Raw genomic sequence first — 20569 nt, 5'->3', positions numbered from 1 at the left:
ATTTTTTTTTTTAATTAACTGGTGCCAGAAAGTTAAAAGATTTGTAAACTTCTATAAAAAAAAAAAAAAATCTTAATCCTTCCAGTACTTATTAGCTGCTGAATACTACAGAGGAAATTATTTTCTTTTTGGAACACAGAGCTCTCTGCTGACATCACGAGCACAGTGCTCTCTGCTGACATCTCTGTCCATTTTAGGAACTGTCCAGAGAAGCATATGTTGGCTATGGGGATTTTGTCCTACTCTGGACAGTTCTTAAAGGTGTACTCCGCCCCTGGCATCTTATTCCCTATCCAAAGGATAGGGGATAAGATGTTAGATCGCCACGGTCCCGCTGCTGGGGACCCCGGGGATCGCCGCTGCGGCACCCCGCCATCATTACTGCACAGAGCAAGTTCGCTCTGTGCGTAATGACGGGCTATACAGGGGCCGGAGCAGCGTGATGTCATGGCTCCGCCCCTCATGACATCACGGCCCGTCCCCTTAATGCAAGTCTATGGCAGGGGGCGTGACGACCGCCACGCCCCCTCCCATAGACTTGTATTGACGGGGCGGGTCGTGATGTCACAAGGAGCCGTGACGTAACGGTGCTCCGACCCCTGTATCGCCCGTCATTATGTGCAGAGCGATCTCGCTCTGCACAGTAATGATAGCGGGGTGCTGCAGCAGCGATCCCCGGGGTCCCCAGCAGCGGGACCCCGGCAATCTGACATCTTATCCCCTATCCTTTGGATAGGGGATAAGATGTCTAGGGGCGGAGTACCCCTTTAAAATGGACAGAGATGTCAGCAGAGAGCTCTGTGTTCCAAAAAGAAAAGAATTTCTTCTGTAGTATTCAGCAGCTAATAAGTACTGGAAGGATTAAGATTTTTTAATAGAAGTAATTTACAAATCTGTTTAACTTTCTGGCACCAGTTGATTTAAAATTAAAATAAAAAAGTTTACCACGGGAGTACCCCTTTAAGACACCTGCTCATCTTCCATACCAACTGGAGGGTATTCCCAACTAAACACTGCCCTAACACGTTCGACAAGGATCTCACAATATACTGTGAATTACGTTTTTGCGTAAGTAGTTCTCAGTTACGCAGGTTTAGGACATTATGTAACAGAAAACCCCTTCTTAAAAATTCCTTACAAACCAGACTAGTCCTGTCCTGTCCATGTTCATCAGTCCCTGTAGTCCCTTGACAGCAAATACTCCTAGTACAAAGTCACCTGGAGATCAGTCAGCTCTGGGTGCTATGGTTCACTGGTTAGTTACCTCCAACCTGAAGCTTTCCAGCGGGGTTTCCCAACCAGGGTTCCTTCAGCTGTTGCAAAACTACAACTCCCAGCATGCTGGGAGTTGTAGTTTTGCAACAGCTGTAGGAACCCTGGTTGGGAATCACTGCGTTACAGCAACAAATTCTAGAAAAGACTCTTGGTTTTACATTACGAGTAGAGAGCGAACTTACAGTAAATTCGATTCGTCACGAACTTCTCGGCTCGGCAGTTGATGACTTTTCCTGCGTAAATTAGTTCAGCTTTCCGGTGCTCCGGTGGGCTGGAAAAGGTGGATACAGTCCTAGGAAAGAGTCTCCTAGGACTGTATCCACCTTTTCCAGCCCACGGGAGCACCTGAAAGCTGAACTAATTTATGCAGGAAAAGTCATCAACTGCTGAGCCGAGAAGTTCGTGACGAATGGAATTTACAGTAAGTTCGCTCATCTCTAATTATGAGTCTTGTACAATATTCTGCAAATGTCTAATAAGACTTAAAAATGGAAACTGACAGTGGGTTCATCCGCACTAAATCCCCAAACAGTGAACCATATTACAATGAGCATCAAAGTAGGAGGACAAAAGGATGAACTGGGCACTGCCTAGTATTCCTGTGTGGCCAATGTTCATGGGTATAGAACTACGGGGTCTGTACGGGGGTGCAACAATGGCAACCAGACATCCATATAACTACACGTTGAGAGAAGAAAAAGCCAGTGCACTCACCCGTTCAAATGGACTGCTGTTTATTCACAGTACATAGTCGTACAACATAGTAGTCCTGGACAATATCCCCGTGTGGAAGGTGCAGAGCAGGATGTATCGCAGGCAGGGACGTTCGCCGGAGCATGACGGTGCCGTTTCACGCCAATGGGCGTTTCCTCGGTGATGCCCGTTGGCGTGAAACGGCACCGTCGTGCTCCGGCGAACGTCCCTGCCTGCGATACATCCTGCTCTGCACCTTCCACATGGGGATATTGTCCAGGACTACTATGTTGTATGACTATGTACAGTGATCCCTCAACTTACAATGGCCTCAACATACATTGGTCTTTCCTGGACTATTGTAAGTTGAAACCAGACTCAACATACAATGTACAGACAGTCCAGATCTGTGAAACGTGTCAATGGCTGGAAGAAACAACCAATCAGAATAGGCATTCACTGGTAAAACCTCTGTATTAGAAGCGCATGCACTGACTGATGTCTAGTAGCACCCCCTACAGTACAGGGAGGTATTACCTGCTCCTTTGGACACCAGGTGAGGGCGGCTCCATGTTACTTTTTTAGGACACTGTGTACTGTACAGGACCCTGAAGAAGCTCCTGTCCTCAACAAAGACCAGTGTTTACCAAGCAGGGTGCCCCCAACTATTGCAAAACTACAACTCCCAGCATGCCCGGACAGCCGAAGGCTGTCCGGGCATGCTGGGAGTTGTAGTTTTGTAACAGCTGGGGGCTCCATGCTTGGGAAACACTTACAAAGACAGTGATTACAGCTCCCAGCAGATCTTTCTTACTTTTATATTTAAGGATTTGCTTTATCTGTATTAGTTATCTACCGTATATACTCGAGTATAAGCCGAGTTTTTCAGCACGATTTTTCGTGCTGAAAACACCCCCCTCGGCTTATACTCGAGTGAACTCCCCCACCCGCAGTGGTCTTCAACCTGCGGACTTCCAGAGGTTTCAAAACTACAACTCCCAGCAAGCCAGGGCAGCCATCGGCTGTCCGGGCTTGCTGGGAGTTGTAGTTTTGAAACCTCCGGAGGTCCGCAGGTTGAAGACCACTGCGGCCTTCAACATCATCCAGCCCCCTCTCACCCCCCTTTAGTTCTGAGTACTCACCTCCGCTCGGCGCTGGTCCGGTCCTGCAGGGCTGTCCGGTGAGGAGGTGGTCCGGTGGGATAGTGGTTCCGGGCTGCTATCTTCACCGGGGAGGCCTCTTCTAAGCGCTTCGGGCCCGGCCTCAGAATAGTCACGTTGCCTTGACAACGACGCAGATGCGTCGTTGTCAAGGCAACGGCTCTATTCCGGGCCGGAAGCGCGGAGAAGAGGCGCCCCCGGTGAAGATAGCAGCCCGGAACCACTATCCCACCGGACGACCTCCTCACCGGACAGCCCTGCAGGACCGGACCAGCGCCGAGCGGAGGTGAGTACTCAGAACTAAAGGGGGGTGAGAGGGGGCTGGATGATGTTGAAGGCCGCAGTGGTCTTCAACCTGCGGACCTCCGGAGGTTTCAAAACTACAACTCCCAGCAAGCCCGGACAGCCGATGGCTGCCCAGGCTTGCTGGGAGTTGTAGTTTTGAAACCTCTGGAGGTCCGCATGTTGAAGGCCGCAGTGGTCTTCAACCTGCGGACCTCCGGAGGTTTCAAAACTACAACTCCCAGCAAGCCCGGACAGCCGATGGCTGCCCGGGCTTGCTGGGAGTTGTAGTTTTGAAACCTCTGGAGGTCCGCAGGTTGAAGACCACTGAGGGCGAATGATGAGAAGAGGATGATGAAGGGGGGGTGTGGGGATGATGAAGGGGGGTGGGGATGATGACAAGGGGATGATGAAGGGGGGATGTGTGGGATGATGACAAGGGGATGATGAAGGGGGGGATGTGTGGGATGATAAGGGGATGATGAAGGGTGGATGTGTGGGATGATGACAAGGGGATGATGAAGGGGGGGATGTGTGGGATGATAAGGGGATGATGAAGGGGGGATGTGTGGGATGATGACAAGGGGATGATGATGAGGATGTTAATGACGGGTCTGGATGATGACAGGGGGGGGATGATGTATTTCCCACCCTAGGCTTATACTCGAGTCAATAACTTTTCCTGGGATTTTGGGTTGAAATTAGGGGTCTCGGCTTATACTCGGGTCGGCTTATACTCGAGTATATACGGTACTTATTTTTCTTTAATTCTCACTTTTTCCTAATTTTTTTGGATGACATTTTGGTGCCTTTAGAACCAATTACCAGGTTTCCATAGAGTTCTGGTCTCAACATACAATGGTTTCAACATACAATATTAATTGGTTCCAGGACGACCATTGTAACTTGAGGGACCACTGTACGGTGAATAAACAGCAGTCCATTTGAACGGGTGAGTGCACTGGCTTTTTCTTCTCTCAACGTGTTGTCATATTACAATGAGGCATCGCTTATCTTTACAACCGGACCAATGTACCTGTTGTATTAGCCGGCATTGCTAATCTGGAAATCAGTTTTGCGCAATTGCAGCAATACCCAGCCTTCCTGCCTCCGTCCCCTCTGCATTGATATGCCCACCAACCTCATGAATATTCACGAGACCCCTTTGCCCGTGTAGGCACATGGTGGGTGGGCATACAAGTGCAAAGGGGATGGAGGCAGGAAATTCGGGTATGCTGGGTACTTCCTCCACTGCATAAAGCTGACCATTCCCATATTAGCAAGCCAAATAATACAACAGGTATCTCCGGAACTGGGTAAGTAATTGTATCACTTTGTAATCCTCATTGCAAATGATCCGGAGTTATATCCTGTATTATACTCCAGAGCTGTACTCACTGTTCTGCTGGTGGGGAGTCACTGTGTACATACATTACATTACTTATCCTGTACTGATCCTGAGTTATATCCTGTATTATACTCCAGAGCTGTACTCACTATTCTGCTGGTGGGGGTCACTGTGTACATACATTACATTACTTATCCTGTACTGATCCTGAGTTATATCCTGTATTATACTCCAGAGCTGTACTCACTATTCTGCTGGTGGGGTCACTGTGTACATACATTACATTACTTATCCTGTACTGATCCTGAGTTATATCCTGTATTATACACCAGAGCTGTACTCACTATTCTGCTGGTGGGGGTCACTGTGTACATACATTACATTACTTATCCTGTACTGATCCTGTACTTATCCTGTATTATACTCCAGAGCTGCACTCACTATTCTGCTGGTGGAGTCACTGTGTACATAAATATAGTAAAAATGACTAACACCCTTTGAGAAATCTCACCTATACAATTACAGGTCTGATTCTACCAACACTCACCTGGGGGGTTGGACCTTTTTGGTGCATTATCTGGCTCCGGAGGTGCATTGAAGATGTTAGAGGACATCTTATTCTGTCGTCTTGGGGCAGCAACCTCCTCTGAATTCCCAAATATACAGCTTGATCCTCCACCTGGCGGCTGCAGAACCCTGCAAAAGAAGAAGATGTACTGGTTAGGAATTCTGCATTCATGAGTTTGTGGTATGGGGTGTGATGCAGGGCAGATGTTATTACCCTAGGGGGCAGATGGCATTAACCTCTTGTTTTCGTGACGCCAGGGCGTGGTTTATCCTCATTACCACCCGAAGGTATACTGCTGGATCCTGGGCTAGGCACGGGGGCAATGATGACTAGGACGCCACGTTACCGACAACGGTAGCTTTACTGAATTAGACAGGTGGAATAGTCTATACAGCTTAGTCAGGCCCACGGAGGTGACCGGGCTTGCTGGGACTTGTAGTGGACTGGGACGACTCTGATGCAGGCCACGCTGACTGAAGACAGGTTGACTTTGATGTGACTGACTATACCCAGTTTGTAGCATACTAGCTCTGACTTGGACCTGGGGGTAATGAATTTGTAGACTTGTGGTTGCTTCAGACTTTAGGCCTCCTCTGGACTCCAGACACACCTAGGACCGGACTGCACTGGACCTCAGAAAAGACTAAGAGAGTGAGCAGAGGCTCCTCTCAGGGCTTATATAGGGGAGACTCTGGTGGGGTCCCATAGGTCACCCTTCGGTCACATGGTCACTGACACCTCACTGGGTTACAATCACATGACAGATGTTCTTAAAGCTACAACATTTTATATACATTACATAGCATAACAATAACTGTACAAGGGGAACAGATGCAGGGGGCCCAGGAGACACTGCAGGGAGGCTGCCTGACAGGGCAGCAAGGGTACAGGGGTACAACTCCTGTACCGGGCCACCACAAGTCATCCGCGCGGTATACATGAAATGGTTAAAGGGATTGTCTGGTGTCAGAATGTATAAGAAAGCAATTTACTATTATAATGCTATTAGACATAAGGCACAGCCTTTCCATATCATCTGTGCTCCATTCCCTGTAAGCTGTGACATCACACCACAGGCTCTGAATGCAGAAAGCTCCCTCCACTCTAACAGCACCTGATTTGACCAGTAATGTAAAAGGGAGGAGCTGGTATTACTGCTTATTAGATAAGGCAGCAGGCAACCATTCTCAATCACAGTAGTTTCAAGTGGAACGGGCTCTCTGCTGCCTTATTTAAGAAGTCATAAATCTAATGAGCAGTAACACCAGACCCCCCCCCCCCCCCCTTCGTCTCACCTTACTAGTCTCGTCCCATGCTGATTGAAGGGGGGAGGAGGGACGGAGCAGACTGCTTTCAGTGTCTGTGACATGACGTCACAGCTTGCAAAAGGAGAGCACAGCGGATGTAAAAGATCTTTACACTATGACTAATAACATTGCATTAGGAAGTGGCTTTATTATGCTTTTTAAACCCCATACACAGGTTGTTTCTTTCGCTGGACAACCCCGTTAAGTCTGATATAACTGTATCCTCTAAAAATCGGTGAGGACTGGTCATGGTGCTGGTGAGATATTTCGGCAACTTTACCATATACTTTGTGCTTCATTTATTTTCAGGATCTCTGCTGTCAGTGAATGTAAGAGGATCCAGTCACTGACAGCAAACAGTTGTACAGAGAAGAGCAATTTGATCAAGGAAACAATATACCTACAGCCTAATGCTATCTATTACCCACTCTTATCAGAGACTGTTCCTGATACATTTACATACACAGGGGCAACTAATATCAGCATGGCTTAAAGCAATGTTTCCCAACCAGTGTGCCTCCAGCTGCTGCAAAACTACAACTCCCAGCATGCCCGGACAGCCGTTGGCTGTCCGGGCATGCTGGGAGTTGTAGTTTTGCAACAGCTGAAGGCCCACTGGTTGGGAGACACTGCCTGGCTTGGAGTGATAGATTCCTAGTGCGGGGGCCGCCCCAAGAAATAGCGCGGTCAATACGTAAAGACTAACATCTGAGCCGCCGATAGGCTGGGTGGTGTCGGCTCACATGGTGACCCTGCGGAGAGATGTGTCGTGTCACCGTGTAAGGGCGATCAGATATTAAAAGCAGAGACGGTGATCCCTGCCAACACGCATCAGCTGATATACAGCAGGGGGGGGGGGGGGGGAAGGGACGACTTGACACAAGACGCTATGCAAACAAGCAACGTACAAAGTGCAGAGCGTGCAGCCTCCACCTACTGTACAACAATGCAAAATTATTCTATATTCAAGGAGAACCCAGACACTTCCTTTACACAGAGGGACACAAGGGCACCAAGACAATGGTAGATCCTGCGAGGATCATTGGTCTCCTCCAATATGATCCTACCCCTTCGGGTCCTGTCCCTTTATAGGGAATGTGTCATCAGAAAATGATTTATTGTTTAAAACAAGTTAAACATTTTTTGACAAAAATTTTGCAGATTTTTTTTTTTTTCTTTTTTTTTTCTAATTTTACATTTTACCATCCAGATTTTAGAATTATTCTGAAATCTTGCAGTTTCCATTGCGGCCACTAGGTCCAGAACTAAGCTGAGACTTCCTGTTCTATACAGATCCCTTCCCAGTAATGCCTTACAGTACAGAGAAAGTATATAGATTTTAACAGAGGTACACATGATAGTTGTTGCTCACAGATCAGCCTCCCCTCCCTATAGAATGGTCTCTGAAAAGGTCAGAGAGAATGCCTAGTAATGTCTCCAATGCATTTGAATGGGACAGGGCCTGTCTATTGTCGTCTATGTCCATGTGGCTTACTGTAAAGCATGTCACTCAATGGTGTAAAAAAAAATAAATAAAAAAAAAAAAAAACAGGTCTGGCAATAAAAAAAATAAAAAGTAAATTAATAAATAAAATCATAAAAAATAGAAATCGCTTAAAAAATAAATGCTTCAGTATCTGTCTCTAAGCAGTAAAAAAAAAAATATTTTTTTTTATAGGAGATACATTCCCTTTAAAGGAGTACTATTGTGTAGAAAAGGTTATCCCTTATCCAAAGGATAGGGAATAAGTGTCAGATTGCGGGGGTCCGACTGTTGGGACCCCCGCGATCTCCTCTCCAGATTAAGGCGCCAATCAACTAAGTTTGCACTTGTTTAGGTTGCGTTCATACAATGTGGCTAATTGGCAGCACCGTAAGTAATTACTGCATGCGTTTTTGCCTCATTTGACCTCAAATGACCGAAATCTGGGAACTGGTAGGAGGGGGAGGGATTTGTTAGGTGATGTCATCGTGTTGTCCATAGTCTGACATCCTGTTGTGACCATTAGGCACTGAAAGATTTAGAGAGTCAGGAATGTGATCACATGACCACGTTAGAACAACAAAACACATGGATGCAGCTGCGCTGGAATAAAACAAATGGCGCTGTAGACCGGAGTGCTTCTTTAAAGGTGGCGGTCGGGGCAGGCTGGGAGTTGTAGTTTTGCATTAGCTGGAGGCACACTAATCTATAAATCGTATTATTTTTTAACACTTTAATTGCAATTAGGCGCTTTAAAAAAACAAAAAAAAAAAAAACAAACAGTCTTTCACACACGATGCAGCTGTAAGAATCCTGTGCATTTCAGCTATTTACACAGGAAACGCTACTAACTTCTCCCAGCTGCTCCAGCGGAGGAGATGGGGCCCAGGTCAGGGCCATGGAAGGTCTTCCATATGGACAGAAAATGCCCTAAGGCAGTGTTTCCCAACGAGGGTGCCTCCAGCTGTTTCAAAATTACAACTCCCAGCAGTATTAGGTCTCACCTCCAGCCTTGGTGCTCCTTATGCAGCTCAGCAAATATGACCCTGTCTATGATTGTGTGTGTATGATAGATAGATAGAGATAATTAATATTATATATATATATATATATATATATATATATATATATATATATATACACACACACACACACACACACACACACACACATATACATATATACATACACACACACATACACACATACATATATACATACATACACACATATATATACATATACACCCCCCCAGTTAAGTAGAGACAGGTGAGGAGGCATCTACAGCTGATGACTTGAGGTGAAGCTCAGGATCTCTAAGATTATACTATTTAGTTGTTCCTTTTAGAGAGGAAATGTGCTTAAGTACCTAAGAAGAGTCAAGTAAGGTCCTCAAGACGGGCGTCTAAGACCCACTTGAAATGCGTGACAATGGCCAAACATGCAGTGATCAGACAAATGTAAGAGCCGAAAGCAAGTTACAAGGATTGGTCTCCAGAAGAGTCACTCTGTGGTAGTGGTCTCCAATGAGTGATGCCCACCAACAATCCGGTTTCTTTTTCCAGTTACTCCTGGATAGTTTGTGCTCTATAGGACCATTTAAATCAGGGGTCTCAAACTTCTGGCCGCGAATGACAAATGGAACGAAGTTTTGTGGCCCGAGCAGGTGATTTCTTCGGGCAAGCAGCACTAAATACTGGAAGACTTCCCACACGTCGGCACACACTGCTATTGTACCTATATCTCCCTGCTGCAGCCTATAAGGAGCCTTCCTAGAGGGATGCGCGTGATTGGTGACATCATTGCATCCGCAGCACCAAACGTCGGGACGCTGCCATCCTGCGCCGCGCATGTGATGACGTCACCTAACGCGCGCATCCCCACAAAGAAGGCTCATTTTAGGCTGCAGAAGGGAGATGTAAGTACTGTAGCTGTGAAACTCATCTTGCCTAATAAGGGAGGACCTTATCACCAGGGGCTAACCTATCTTCTTAGGGGGCATAATTGTTTAGATAGGAGCCCTAACTGCCAGGGGTAATATCTATGTGGGGGCTTGTACACCTATTGAGAACCCCTACCTGATCATCAAGTAGGGCTCCCCAGTAGGTAGACAGGCCCCCAGATAGATATTAACCTCAGCAGGTAGGGGCTCCTATGGGGATCATAGCTGGGGCCTCTATACCTACTTAGGAACCCTACCTGATTTGGGGGGGGGGGGGGGAATCATATCTTTCTGGGGGGTTTGTGTACCTACTGGGGAGCCATACCTGAAGGGGGTTCATATCTATCTGGTGGCCTATCTGGGCGCATTTTATATGGGAGGGGCGCATGATGGGGGCATTATATATGTGAGGGGCGTATGATGGGGGCATTATATGTGAGGGGCGCATGCGGCCTAGCCTCACCCAGCCTCTACCTCCAGTGGCCCCCAGATAATTTGAGTTTGAGACCCCTGATCTAAATTCAGGGCTGGTGCTAGGATTTTTTCCACTCTAGGTGAAACCTAATTTTGCCGCCCCCTTGACCCCACCCATTGGTTCAGCCCTTTGACACGCACACCTTACTACTGGGGTGACACACTGTAACAAACCTCCTCCTCATGTAATCTCCTTACCACTGGGGTGACATGGTGTTGCTGGCTGGGCGGGTGCTTCGGATGCTAACTGGCTACTAACTTTCTTGCTCTACGCAGCTGCCTATTTTGCCTATAGGCAGAACCGGCCCCGTCTAAATACCAAGGTTGGACAAATCCCAGGCGCATTGTAGACAATGTACCGAAAGTTGGGTTCACACCTGCATTGACTTTGCTACTAATCTGCTGTGTTATAGGAGCAAAATCAACTGCGCCCGCAGAACTGTTGCCCGATGGAGACACCAGGGGCACCCGACTCAACCGTGAACCCAGCCTAAAAATATTCTGCTGATGTCAAAACTTTTCGGATTACTTTCTATGTAAGTTCCTATCGGCCTCACAGTTTACATCGCTGTTCCCCAACGTATGACTCTGTAGCTGTTGCAAAACTACACTTCCCATCATGCCCTAACACTTCCCATCATGCCCTAAGAGCCAAAGGCAGAAAAAGCTACAGTGATCAGTCCACCCTTAACCATATGATGCCCTAATACAACTGGTGCCATGTACCTCACTAACTGGCCTCAACAGGCCAAGACGGGCCTGAAGACACAAACCTTGACCCTAAAAACAAATGGCACCAAATGCTCGCTCGTGTGGCCAAGTATTTTCCAGCCTAAATTTCCATGTTTCACCAATGGTCACCAACCTAACTCCCAGCATCTATCACAGTCAGCGGCTAAAGATCTGCTCTCAAGAACCAAATCAGTGGAGAAACCACAAAATATGATGACAGCAAATACTTCCAAACTAAATTTACAGAAAGCAGGAGACCCCCCATTAACCCTTATTAGTCCCGCCTCACAGAATCAATAAGGCTGTGTCTTCAATTGGTCACACTGTACGGAGAATGACCTCTTCTTTAGGACATGGCCTCTACTTTCCATTAGTGTTATTGAAGGAGGAATTCTCTACGGTCCCTTAGAGGGATATGAGGAAACCTCCGGAGGAATCTGACATTAGAGGACAGATGTTTACGGCCCCTGATGGGATAGCTGTCTGAGTAAAAAGGAAATCCTTGACCTAGGAGATGTCTGACACAGCAGGGGTCAACCCTATAGATCAGTGGTCTCCAAACTGTGGGCCTCTGGATGTCGCAAAACTACAACTCCCAGCATGCCCGGACAGCCAACGGCTGTCCGGGCATGCTGAGAGTTGTAGTTTTGCGACATCTGGAGGGCCACAGTTTGGAGACCACTTTTCTGCACACAAAAGGAGCTCTGCAATAGTGTTGAGCGCAAATATTCAAAATGCGAACTTTTACCGCGAATATCGGCACTTCGCGAATATTTAGAATAGAATGATTTTTTCTTAGAATGTAATTTTTTTTTTTAATGCAAATTTTTATGCAAATATCGGCACTTCCAGACTGGACACTGATCCCTCCCTTCTTTTAGGTGAGATATAATTGCGCATGCGCACTAGGTGAATAAAAAGAAATGAATAAAAAAATAAAAATAAATTAAAAATAGCGCATTTTGCGAACATAGGACAAATATTTGTCCATATATTTTTTAAATATTGCGAATTCGAATACGGCCCCTGGCGCTCATCACTGCTCTGCAATAAGTTGTCACAATGGATGAGAATGGAGAACATTACCGACATACAATGAGGAGCCTGTATAGCAGCGGACACATGATTCTTCTCCTCCCGCCTTTTATAGGAAACAGGAAAAACCTAAAAGCCTCCTTTGTCATCCCAGTCCTCCTTTATGTCCCTTTTGTTGACTCAACAAGCTGAGAAATGAAGCCCTAAGCTACACCGATGACTTTTAGAGCGTCATAGACAACGATACACGGCCACAAGATATAAAAAGCTTTAGTTTTATTTCCTTCTTGTATAAAAATTCCATACAAAAAAGAAAGCCAATAAAAGTTCATTTAAAACAGGAGAAAATTTAAGGAAACCGACTAGTTTCGGGCCTTAATGGACCTTACTCGTGGTCTGGATGGACACCTCCCAATGTTCTGGTGGTGTACAAATACCCCCAACTCCACCCTTCTTAAAGGGGTACTCAGCTGCAAACATCTTATCCCCTACCCCCACCATCTCTATGCTGGCAGCGGTGGCTCCATGAACAGGACATCACGCCATTCATGTCAATGGGAGGTGGTGTGACAGCTATGACGTAGCCATCACACCTTCTCTGATAGAAGTGAATAAAGGGGGGCGGGGCAGCCGCATGGCCAGTCATCGAGCACAGAGTGCGCCAAATGATGGGGAGCTGCGCCGGAGATCACGGGGGTCGCCAGCAGCGGGACCCACGCGATCTAACATCTTATCCCCTATCCTTTAGATAAGGGATAAGATGTTTGCGGCAGAGTACCCCTTTAACACCCGTGTCACTCAAAAACATATCAGAGAAAAGCATAAAACACAACAACAAAAAATCCCCACACAATGCACAAAAAGCACATAAGGGGAGATTTATCAAAACCTGTGTAGAGGAAAAGTGGCGCAGTTGTCCATAGCAACCAGATAGCTACTTTCATTTTTCAGAGTTTTTTTTTTTAATGAAACAGATTGGTTGCTATGGGCAACTGCACAGGTTTTGATAAATCTCCCCCATAGTATTTCAGTAGAGTAATGCAATATTAATTCTGTTCTGTGGCTCAATCCATTCTATAGGTTCCTGGATCCTCTTTGTAAGCGGGCGTTGAGTACAACCCACACAGCATATATTGGCCCTGATTGTAAATCCGATCTGTTTTGTTGGGTTGTATGCCAGAATTTGCAACAAAAAATAAAAAACCCGACCAACTGTCCATTTTACTAAGAAAACCCAGAAAAGGGGCACAAGAGAGGCGTGCCCCCAACATTTTTGAGCATAGAGCATGTGCGAAAAGAAAAAGCAAAACGTAGGGAAAAAGCGCAAAATGTAGGGAAACCATGGAAAAATACCTATTTGGGGGGGGGGGGACTCAAAGAAAACTATACTTTACTCTTCGTAAATCAGGGCTTTAATGTATAATGTATGTAGAATAGCAGGGGTGAGGAAATCTCCAGTCCGCCAGCCATATAAGGCCCGCAACATCATTCTGTCCGGCAGATCCGTGGTTCCCAATTGGAGCACATGAGAACCGGCCATATATATACTGATGGTGCGAGGACAAGGATAGCGCCACTTCAAAGCTCAGACCTGGACTGGTCCGAGCTTACAGACTCTCCCAACTTGGTTGTAGGAGATATCAGAGGGTCACTTATGTGGTGAATGCCCTTCTAGAGCGCTCACTAAAGTAGACTGCAATGTGGTGGCCCAGTACTGGTGGTGGCCCAGTACTGGAGTTGTTACCCCATACCCTTGCTGCCCTGTCAGGCAGCCTCCCTGGCGTCTGAGTCATTACTGCCCCTGTGCCTAGCCCAGGATCCAGCGGTATACCTTCGGGTGGTATTGAGGATAAACCACACCCTGGCGTCACAAATACAAGGGGTTATTGCCATCTGCCCCGCATCTCAGACCCTCTACCACACAGTTCCAAACTGGACCATTATGGGTCTCACTGTCTCCTACTAAGGCAAACTCACTAGTGATGAGAGTCTCACCAGTTTAGGACTGGCTGCAGAATAGCTGCTTCTACTTTCTGTCGAAGAGGTATCCAGTAACATAAGTGAATTGTACATGCACATAAAGGCCCTGAATTACTATTGTAAACCAGCCATGTAGGGCAGTGCGCCACAAATTGTTTCTGCGCCACCCGACAAACCTGAAAAGGGGATGGGGCCGGTCAAAAAGGGGTGTGGCTTCACAACACGACCTATTTACTATTGAATTCACAGAAAACCATGTAAATAAATGGCTGGAAATTATCACCAAGAAAAAGCTGGTCAGAAAACTTTTGATCTGTGAATCCCCATAGTTGGAAACAACAAGTCACACATGTAAAAACCCAACACACTTAGATCAGGGCCAATGGGAGAGATTTATCAAAACCTGTGTACAGGAAGAGTGGTGCAGTTGCCCATAGCAACCAATCAGATCACTTTCATTTTTCACAGGCCTCTTCAAAAATGAAAGAAGCGATCTGATTGGTTGCTATGGGCAACTGCACCCCTTTTCCTCTACACAGGTTTTGATAAATCTCCCCCAATAAGTCTATATTATATATACACACCTTTACCTGGTTGAGATGTTTCATGTAGTTTATAAAGAGTAAAAAAAGTCAAGCGGGAAAAAATAAAAAATAAGGGACCTGTTGACCGAGCAAACAAATCTGATGGCTGTGAGACATAATAACTCAGCAGCTTAGTGAGGAATCTGTCAGGGGCTGATCCTGCTACAGAAGAGAATGGACTTTCATGGGAATTCAAGTGAAAACCCCTTCAGACTGGCCTGCAACAAGAGGGGCTTCTATCAAGTCTATTAGCACAGTGGTCCCCAACCCGCTCCTCAAGGCCCAACAACACTACTCTTATTTTCAGTTTCTCCATTGAAATAGAACAGGAATTTTTTTAAATCCTGGACTGTTAGCGGGCCTTGAGGACTGGGTTGAGGACCTTTGCATTGGTGTTCTATGAAAGTCCATTCTCTGACTGGCTATAGAGTTCACTCTGAATTCTGATCTACACAAAGCATTTTGAGAGACCATCGAGTGAAGATAAACACGTCATCACTTCTATTATATACCTATTCAAACAGGGACCCACTCGAAAGACAGTCTTGATACAACCCTTAAAAAGGTACATGATAAAGGGTTAAAAAACACAGGCAACCCCCTGCTAAGTGGCGGTGAAGACAATGGACTCATTCTTTAGGAACCCAAGTGTGAACGTATTTGCCAAGTGCGCTTATTTGTTTGGCAAAACTCAACACTACAAAGTTACTGCCAAAAACTATATTACACTTTGCCTACCAGAAATTATATCGAGGAGGAGGAACTGAAAGAAGACGAAAAAGGAAGGAGAAAAAGAAGGAACAAGCTTGACTGAAATAAGGACTTGAGGAGTCTTCAAGAAGTTGGGATGTAGTGCAAGGGGAAGAGTAGTCTAAGGCTAGGTTCAGACTAAGGAATTTCCGTCTGCAATTCCGTTTTGAAATTGCAGGCGGAAATTCCACTTGCTAAAATGTATGGTGTAGTGAATGTGTTTCCGTCCACAAATTCACACTTCGGAATTTGTGAACGGAAAATCCGCTTGGAAATTTCCACCTGAAGAATGGTGTTGCTCTTTCTTCAGGTGGAAATCCGCGTGGAACACATTGCAGTCTATTGGAGACTCCAGTGTCCGCACGGTCCTAGCGCCGACTGATTCAGTCAACGCTGGCCGCACTCGGAATCTCCGGGCGGAAATTTTCTGCCCGGAGATTCCGTAGTCTGAACCTAGCCTAAGGGTCTAGTCACACAGCAGAATTTCCGCCTCAAATTAAAGGGGTTCTCCAGGAAATTTTTATATATCTCTCAAATGGCTCCAGAAAGTTAAACAGATTTGTAAATTACTTCTATAAAAAAAAAATATATATATCTTAATCCTTTCAGTACTTATGAGCTGCTGAAGTTGCGTTGTTTTTTTCTGTCTAAGTGCTCTCGGATGACACCTGTCTCGGGAACTGTCCAGAATAGAAGCAAATCCCCATGGCAAACCTCTTCTACTCTGTGCCGTTCCTGAGAGAAGCAGAGATGTCAGCAGAGAGCACTGTTGCCAGACAGAAAAGAACAACTCAACTTCAGCAGCTGATAATTATTGGACGGATTAAGATTTTTAATAGAAGTAATTTACAAATCTGGCTAACTTTCTGGAGCCAGTTTATATTAAAAAAAAAATAAGTTTTTTCCTGGAAAGCCCATAGACTTTTATGGGATTCTGCACTCCCATTCACACTTCTGAATTTCCACTTGCAGAAATTCAGAAGTGTGAATGGGAGTGCAGAATCCCCATAGAAGTCTATAGGCTTTAATTTGAGGAGGAATTCCGCAAGCAAAAGATCTGCCATGTGAAAAGACCCTAATAGCACTCGTACTGTTTTCCTTGTAATTGAGGATATAAATATATTCCCTTATGTGCACTTTCCTCCAGGTCTTCAGCTAGGAGAGATCTTCTGTGGATTTGGCCCCAGATTTCCGGCATTTCACTGCAATTCTCCAGCAGAATCAATAGCTCCCTGGTGTGAAGTGCAGAAAGAGTTAACAATAGAGAAGCGTAGATCACATGGTGCGTAACCACAAAATGCAAAAAATGGGGATGAACTAAGGTTTTATTGTGCTGCAAACAGAACTGGCGACAACTATGCGAGGCCTGATACATGGTGATTGTCACGACATTCTGACTGATAAGGATGAGGCCACACAACCAGATCGGTCACATGTTCTCACCCTAAGGCTGATGGGCAAAAAGTTTCTGATCAATACCTGGCCCGTATACGAATCTACATTGGATTTTAGGTACATACTCCATAGAGAGATTAACCCACTACTTAAAGGGGGTACTCCACTGGACATGGGTTCAGATCATTTAGTTCCGAAAGCTGTGCGCGCACTGTGGGGGTCGGCCACGCCCTCTCAAGTCTATGGGATGGGGCATGACGGCCGCCACCCCCCCTCCCATAGACTTACATTGAGGGGGCGTGGTATGACATCACAAGGGGGCGTGACCAACCCCCACAGCACGCACACAGGCTGTCCAGGCATGCTGGGAGTTGTAGTTGTGCACTGTCTGACAGGCTACATTTTGGAGATCACTGCTCTGAAGAATCTATTCTCTATTATACAGACAACTCACCTGTATTGCTGTAGGGGAAATTAAAGGGATATATAAAAAACATTTTTCCTGGATAATATCAACTGGCTCCAGAAAGTTAAACAGATTTGTAAATTACTTCTATTAAAAAATCTTCATCCTTTCAGTACTTATGAGCTGCTGAAGTTGAGTTGTTCTTTTCTGTCTAAATTCTCTCTGATAACACCTGTCTCGGGAACGGCCCAGTTTAGAAGCAAATCCCCATAGAAAACCTCTTCTACTCTGTGCAGTTCCCGAGACAAGCAGAGATGTCAGCAGAGAGCACTGTTGCCAGACAGAAAAGAACAACTCAACTTCAGCAGCTGATAATTATTGAAAGGATTAAGATTTTCTAATAGAAGTAATTTACAAATCTGTTTAACTTTCTGGAATATATATATATATATATATATATATATATATATATATATATATATATATATATATATATATATATATATATATATTATGTTTTTTCCTGGAATACCCCTTTAACACTTGGACCGAGTTCACACGGCAGAATGTCCGCAGAGAAAATCTCAGTGCGGACATTCTGTGGACTGCGGGCGCTGGACATGACACTACAGGTGTCCTAAGACCACACAGGAATGCGCCGTGTTATAGATGGCAATGCATTCCTTGTGGAGAAAGAACGGACTTTTTCATTCTTTCTGTGGACAGGTGAATATAAACTTGCGGTGCAGAAATTCCGCCATGTGCACAGCGCAGCAGAATCCCATTGAATTCCATGGGACGCTGTTACTGCCACGTGAACATAGCCTCACTGTCAGCCGTTCCTACACAGCAGAAGATCAGCTAAAGCCAACTCTACACATTGGATAAATGTTGGCTGAACCCATTGATTTTGGCAGGACTAGTAATCCATCCAATGTGGAAAGGTTGGGAAGCTGCCATACAAGTGTGTATGATGGGAGTCAAAATCTCAATAGTGGCCCTCATTTACTTTTGCAAACCAGTCATGTTTTGTCGGGTTGTGCGCCAGATTCTGTTGCATTGCGCCAGAAATTCTGTCTGCGCCAGAATAAAAAAAAAAAAAAAATACAAACTAACTCCATTTTGCTAAGAAAACCCGAAAAGGGGGCGTGGTCTCCGAAAAGGGGCATGTCCCCGACATTTCCACAAAAACCAAACATATTTACTAAGGTTTCCACATAAAATGTAGTGGATTTGAGCTGAGGAAAACCCCACAGATCAGAACAGGTGTAAAAAAAAAAAAAGTGTAGGGAAAGTGGAAAATGTAGGGAAACCTTTGTAAATACCGTGGAAAATAAATTGTAGGGAAAAACCCACAAAGAAACCTACACAACACTTAGTAAATGAGGGCCAGTGTGTATGCAAAGCTTTAGGCTGTCACCGTAACGTCACGGCTTTTTTATCTATGCCTAACCTATCACATGACAATCCAAATGGCACCCAATGGACCCCATCGACTTATAGGTTGCATCAGCCAATGGAAGTTCCAAATTTAAGCGTAAACACAGCCCAAGATCAGAGCACATAGAGCAAAGAACCACAAAATGGTCATGTTGCCAGAATCAGATATTTATAGGCATCAGACAAGGGAGGGGACCCAACAGTCTGTCGTAACGCTTAATAAGTGTCCCAACTCCTGTCCTGCAACTTGCCCCACCCAGACATCCCCAGCTGAGAGGTGATCCATGGTGGTGACATCTCCCCAAGCGTGAAATGCATTAACAAGGCGGCAGGTGAAGACACTTGGCAGGGCCATTGTTCTGTCTGGCTCTCAGGCTTTTAAGCAGACGTGTGTGATTTACAGGCTGCTGACAGCGTTACTGCATTTAACCACAACACCACAGAATCCACAGCATGGCAGATGACCACACAGAATTACTTTGATCTGTGTCATCCAGGGCACAAACACAAGAGTTTACACATCACAACCAGCTGGGGGCATATGAACAAAATCATCCAAGACCAAACCACTAAAACATATCCAGTCAGCTACCCATCAGTGCAAGAAAAAGGGCAAAACGCGTTACACTAAAAAAGAATGCACAAAGGATGCGGTCTATCGCAAAGCCCTTCTCCTACAGGAGAGAGGCGCCCCCCCCCCCCAACAAACCTTACCCTTCGACTCCAGACAAAAAGGTATCTGCGAGGTTCCAGGTTCCATGTCCCTTTTCACCAAAGCTACTAAAAGGGACCACAAATGCTCCCGGCATCCCCCTAGGCATTAGCCAAGGTATCTGCCTGCAGAGCCATAAACGGTCGGTACCCTGCCCATGCAGGAGAACCCGGGGTTTTTGCAGGGAGGTGCGAAACCTGTTGGCCACACAAACCTCCTATAGACCGCCAGGAGGGACACCCAGAAGGGCTACCGCATCCTGACAATCCTGTGGACACACAACACGCAAAAAGTGACAGTGTGACAAAAAAAGTTAATAAGTGAATGTGCGCAGGTATACCGCCTGGACATCCGGCCGGATCTATAAAAAATTCTCTGATCCAATCAGGAGGTGAGTGCCACAAAGGTGAAGAGTTCATGGTGCCTGTGCTTCCACTCATTAAGCAAGTACACCTAATGAGTTTTGGCACCTCGGGGTCACCACTCCCTGAGGCACTTAAGTACCTCGGCTCTAGACCCTCCCAGCCTCATGGCGAGACTCGGAGGGAACAGGTCACACCGGGGCAGCCGTTGAGCAGATTCCTCAGAACCAGCCCCGGAACGCCCCGGTACACCTGTCCCCTCCATGTAGCCATCCATTCCCACCAGTGAACTAACTGATAAGAACAGATGCTACAATTGATCTTAGCCAAAAGGCTGAGAAGCAAATTCCCATAGCAAACCTATCCTGCTCTAGACAGTTTCTGAAGTGAACAGAGGTGTCAGCAGAGAGAAAGGAAATTCAAAAAGAAATACAACTTCCTGTGGAGTATTCAGCAGCTGATAAGTACTGGAAGGATTAAGATTTTTAAATAGAAGTAATTTACAAATCTGTTTGACTTTCTGGCATCAGTTGATTAAAAAAAAATAAAAAAAATATAAAAAATCCACCGGAGTACCCCTTTAACAGGTTGTGCTGCCTCATCTGTAGAGAGACTAGGTCCATAGAGACTCTCTCTCTCTC

At 45.8% G+C, this 20569-nt stretch overlaps 1 protein-coding gene and 1 pseudogene across 1 annotated transcript in view; both read right to left on the bottom strand.

The window, feature by feature from the left end:
- Positions 1 to 20569, bottom strand: part of JPT2 (Jupiter microtubule associated homolog 2) — a 37159-nt gene that overhangs the window by 10342 nt on the left and 6248 nt on the right. The window contains exon 2 of the mRNA XM_056535201.1: positions 5306 to 5454. Within this exon, the coding sequence (XP_056391176.1) occupies positions 5306 to 5454 (149 nt within the window). The remainder of the gene's footprint in view (positions 1 to 5305; positions 5455 to 20569) is intronic.
- LOC130290105 (U2 spliceosomal RNA) lies at positions 20192 to 20274 on the bottom strand (annotated as a pseudogene).

This window comes from Hyla sarda, chromosome 8 (genome assembly GCF_029499605.1).
Source record: "Hyla sarda isolate aHylSar1 chromosome 8, aHylSar1.hap1, whole genome shotgun sequence".
NCBI lineage: Eukaryota > Metazoa > Chordata > Amphibia > Anura > Hylidae > Hyla > Hyla sarda.
This window is presented reverse-complemented; position numbering and strand designations above follow the sequence as displayed.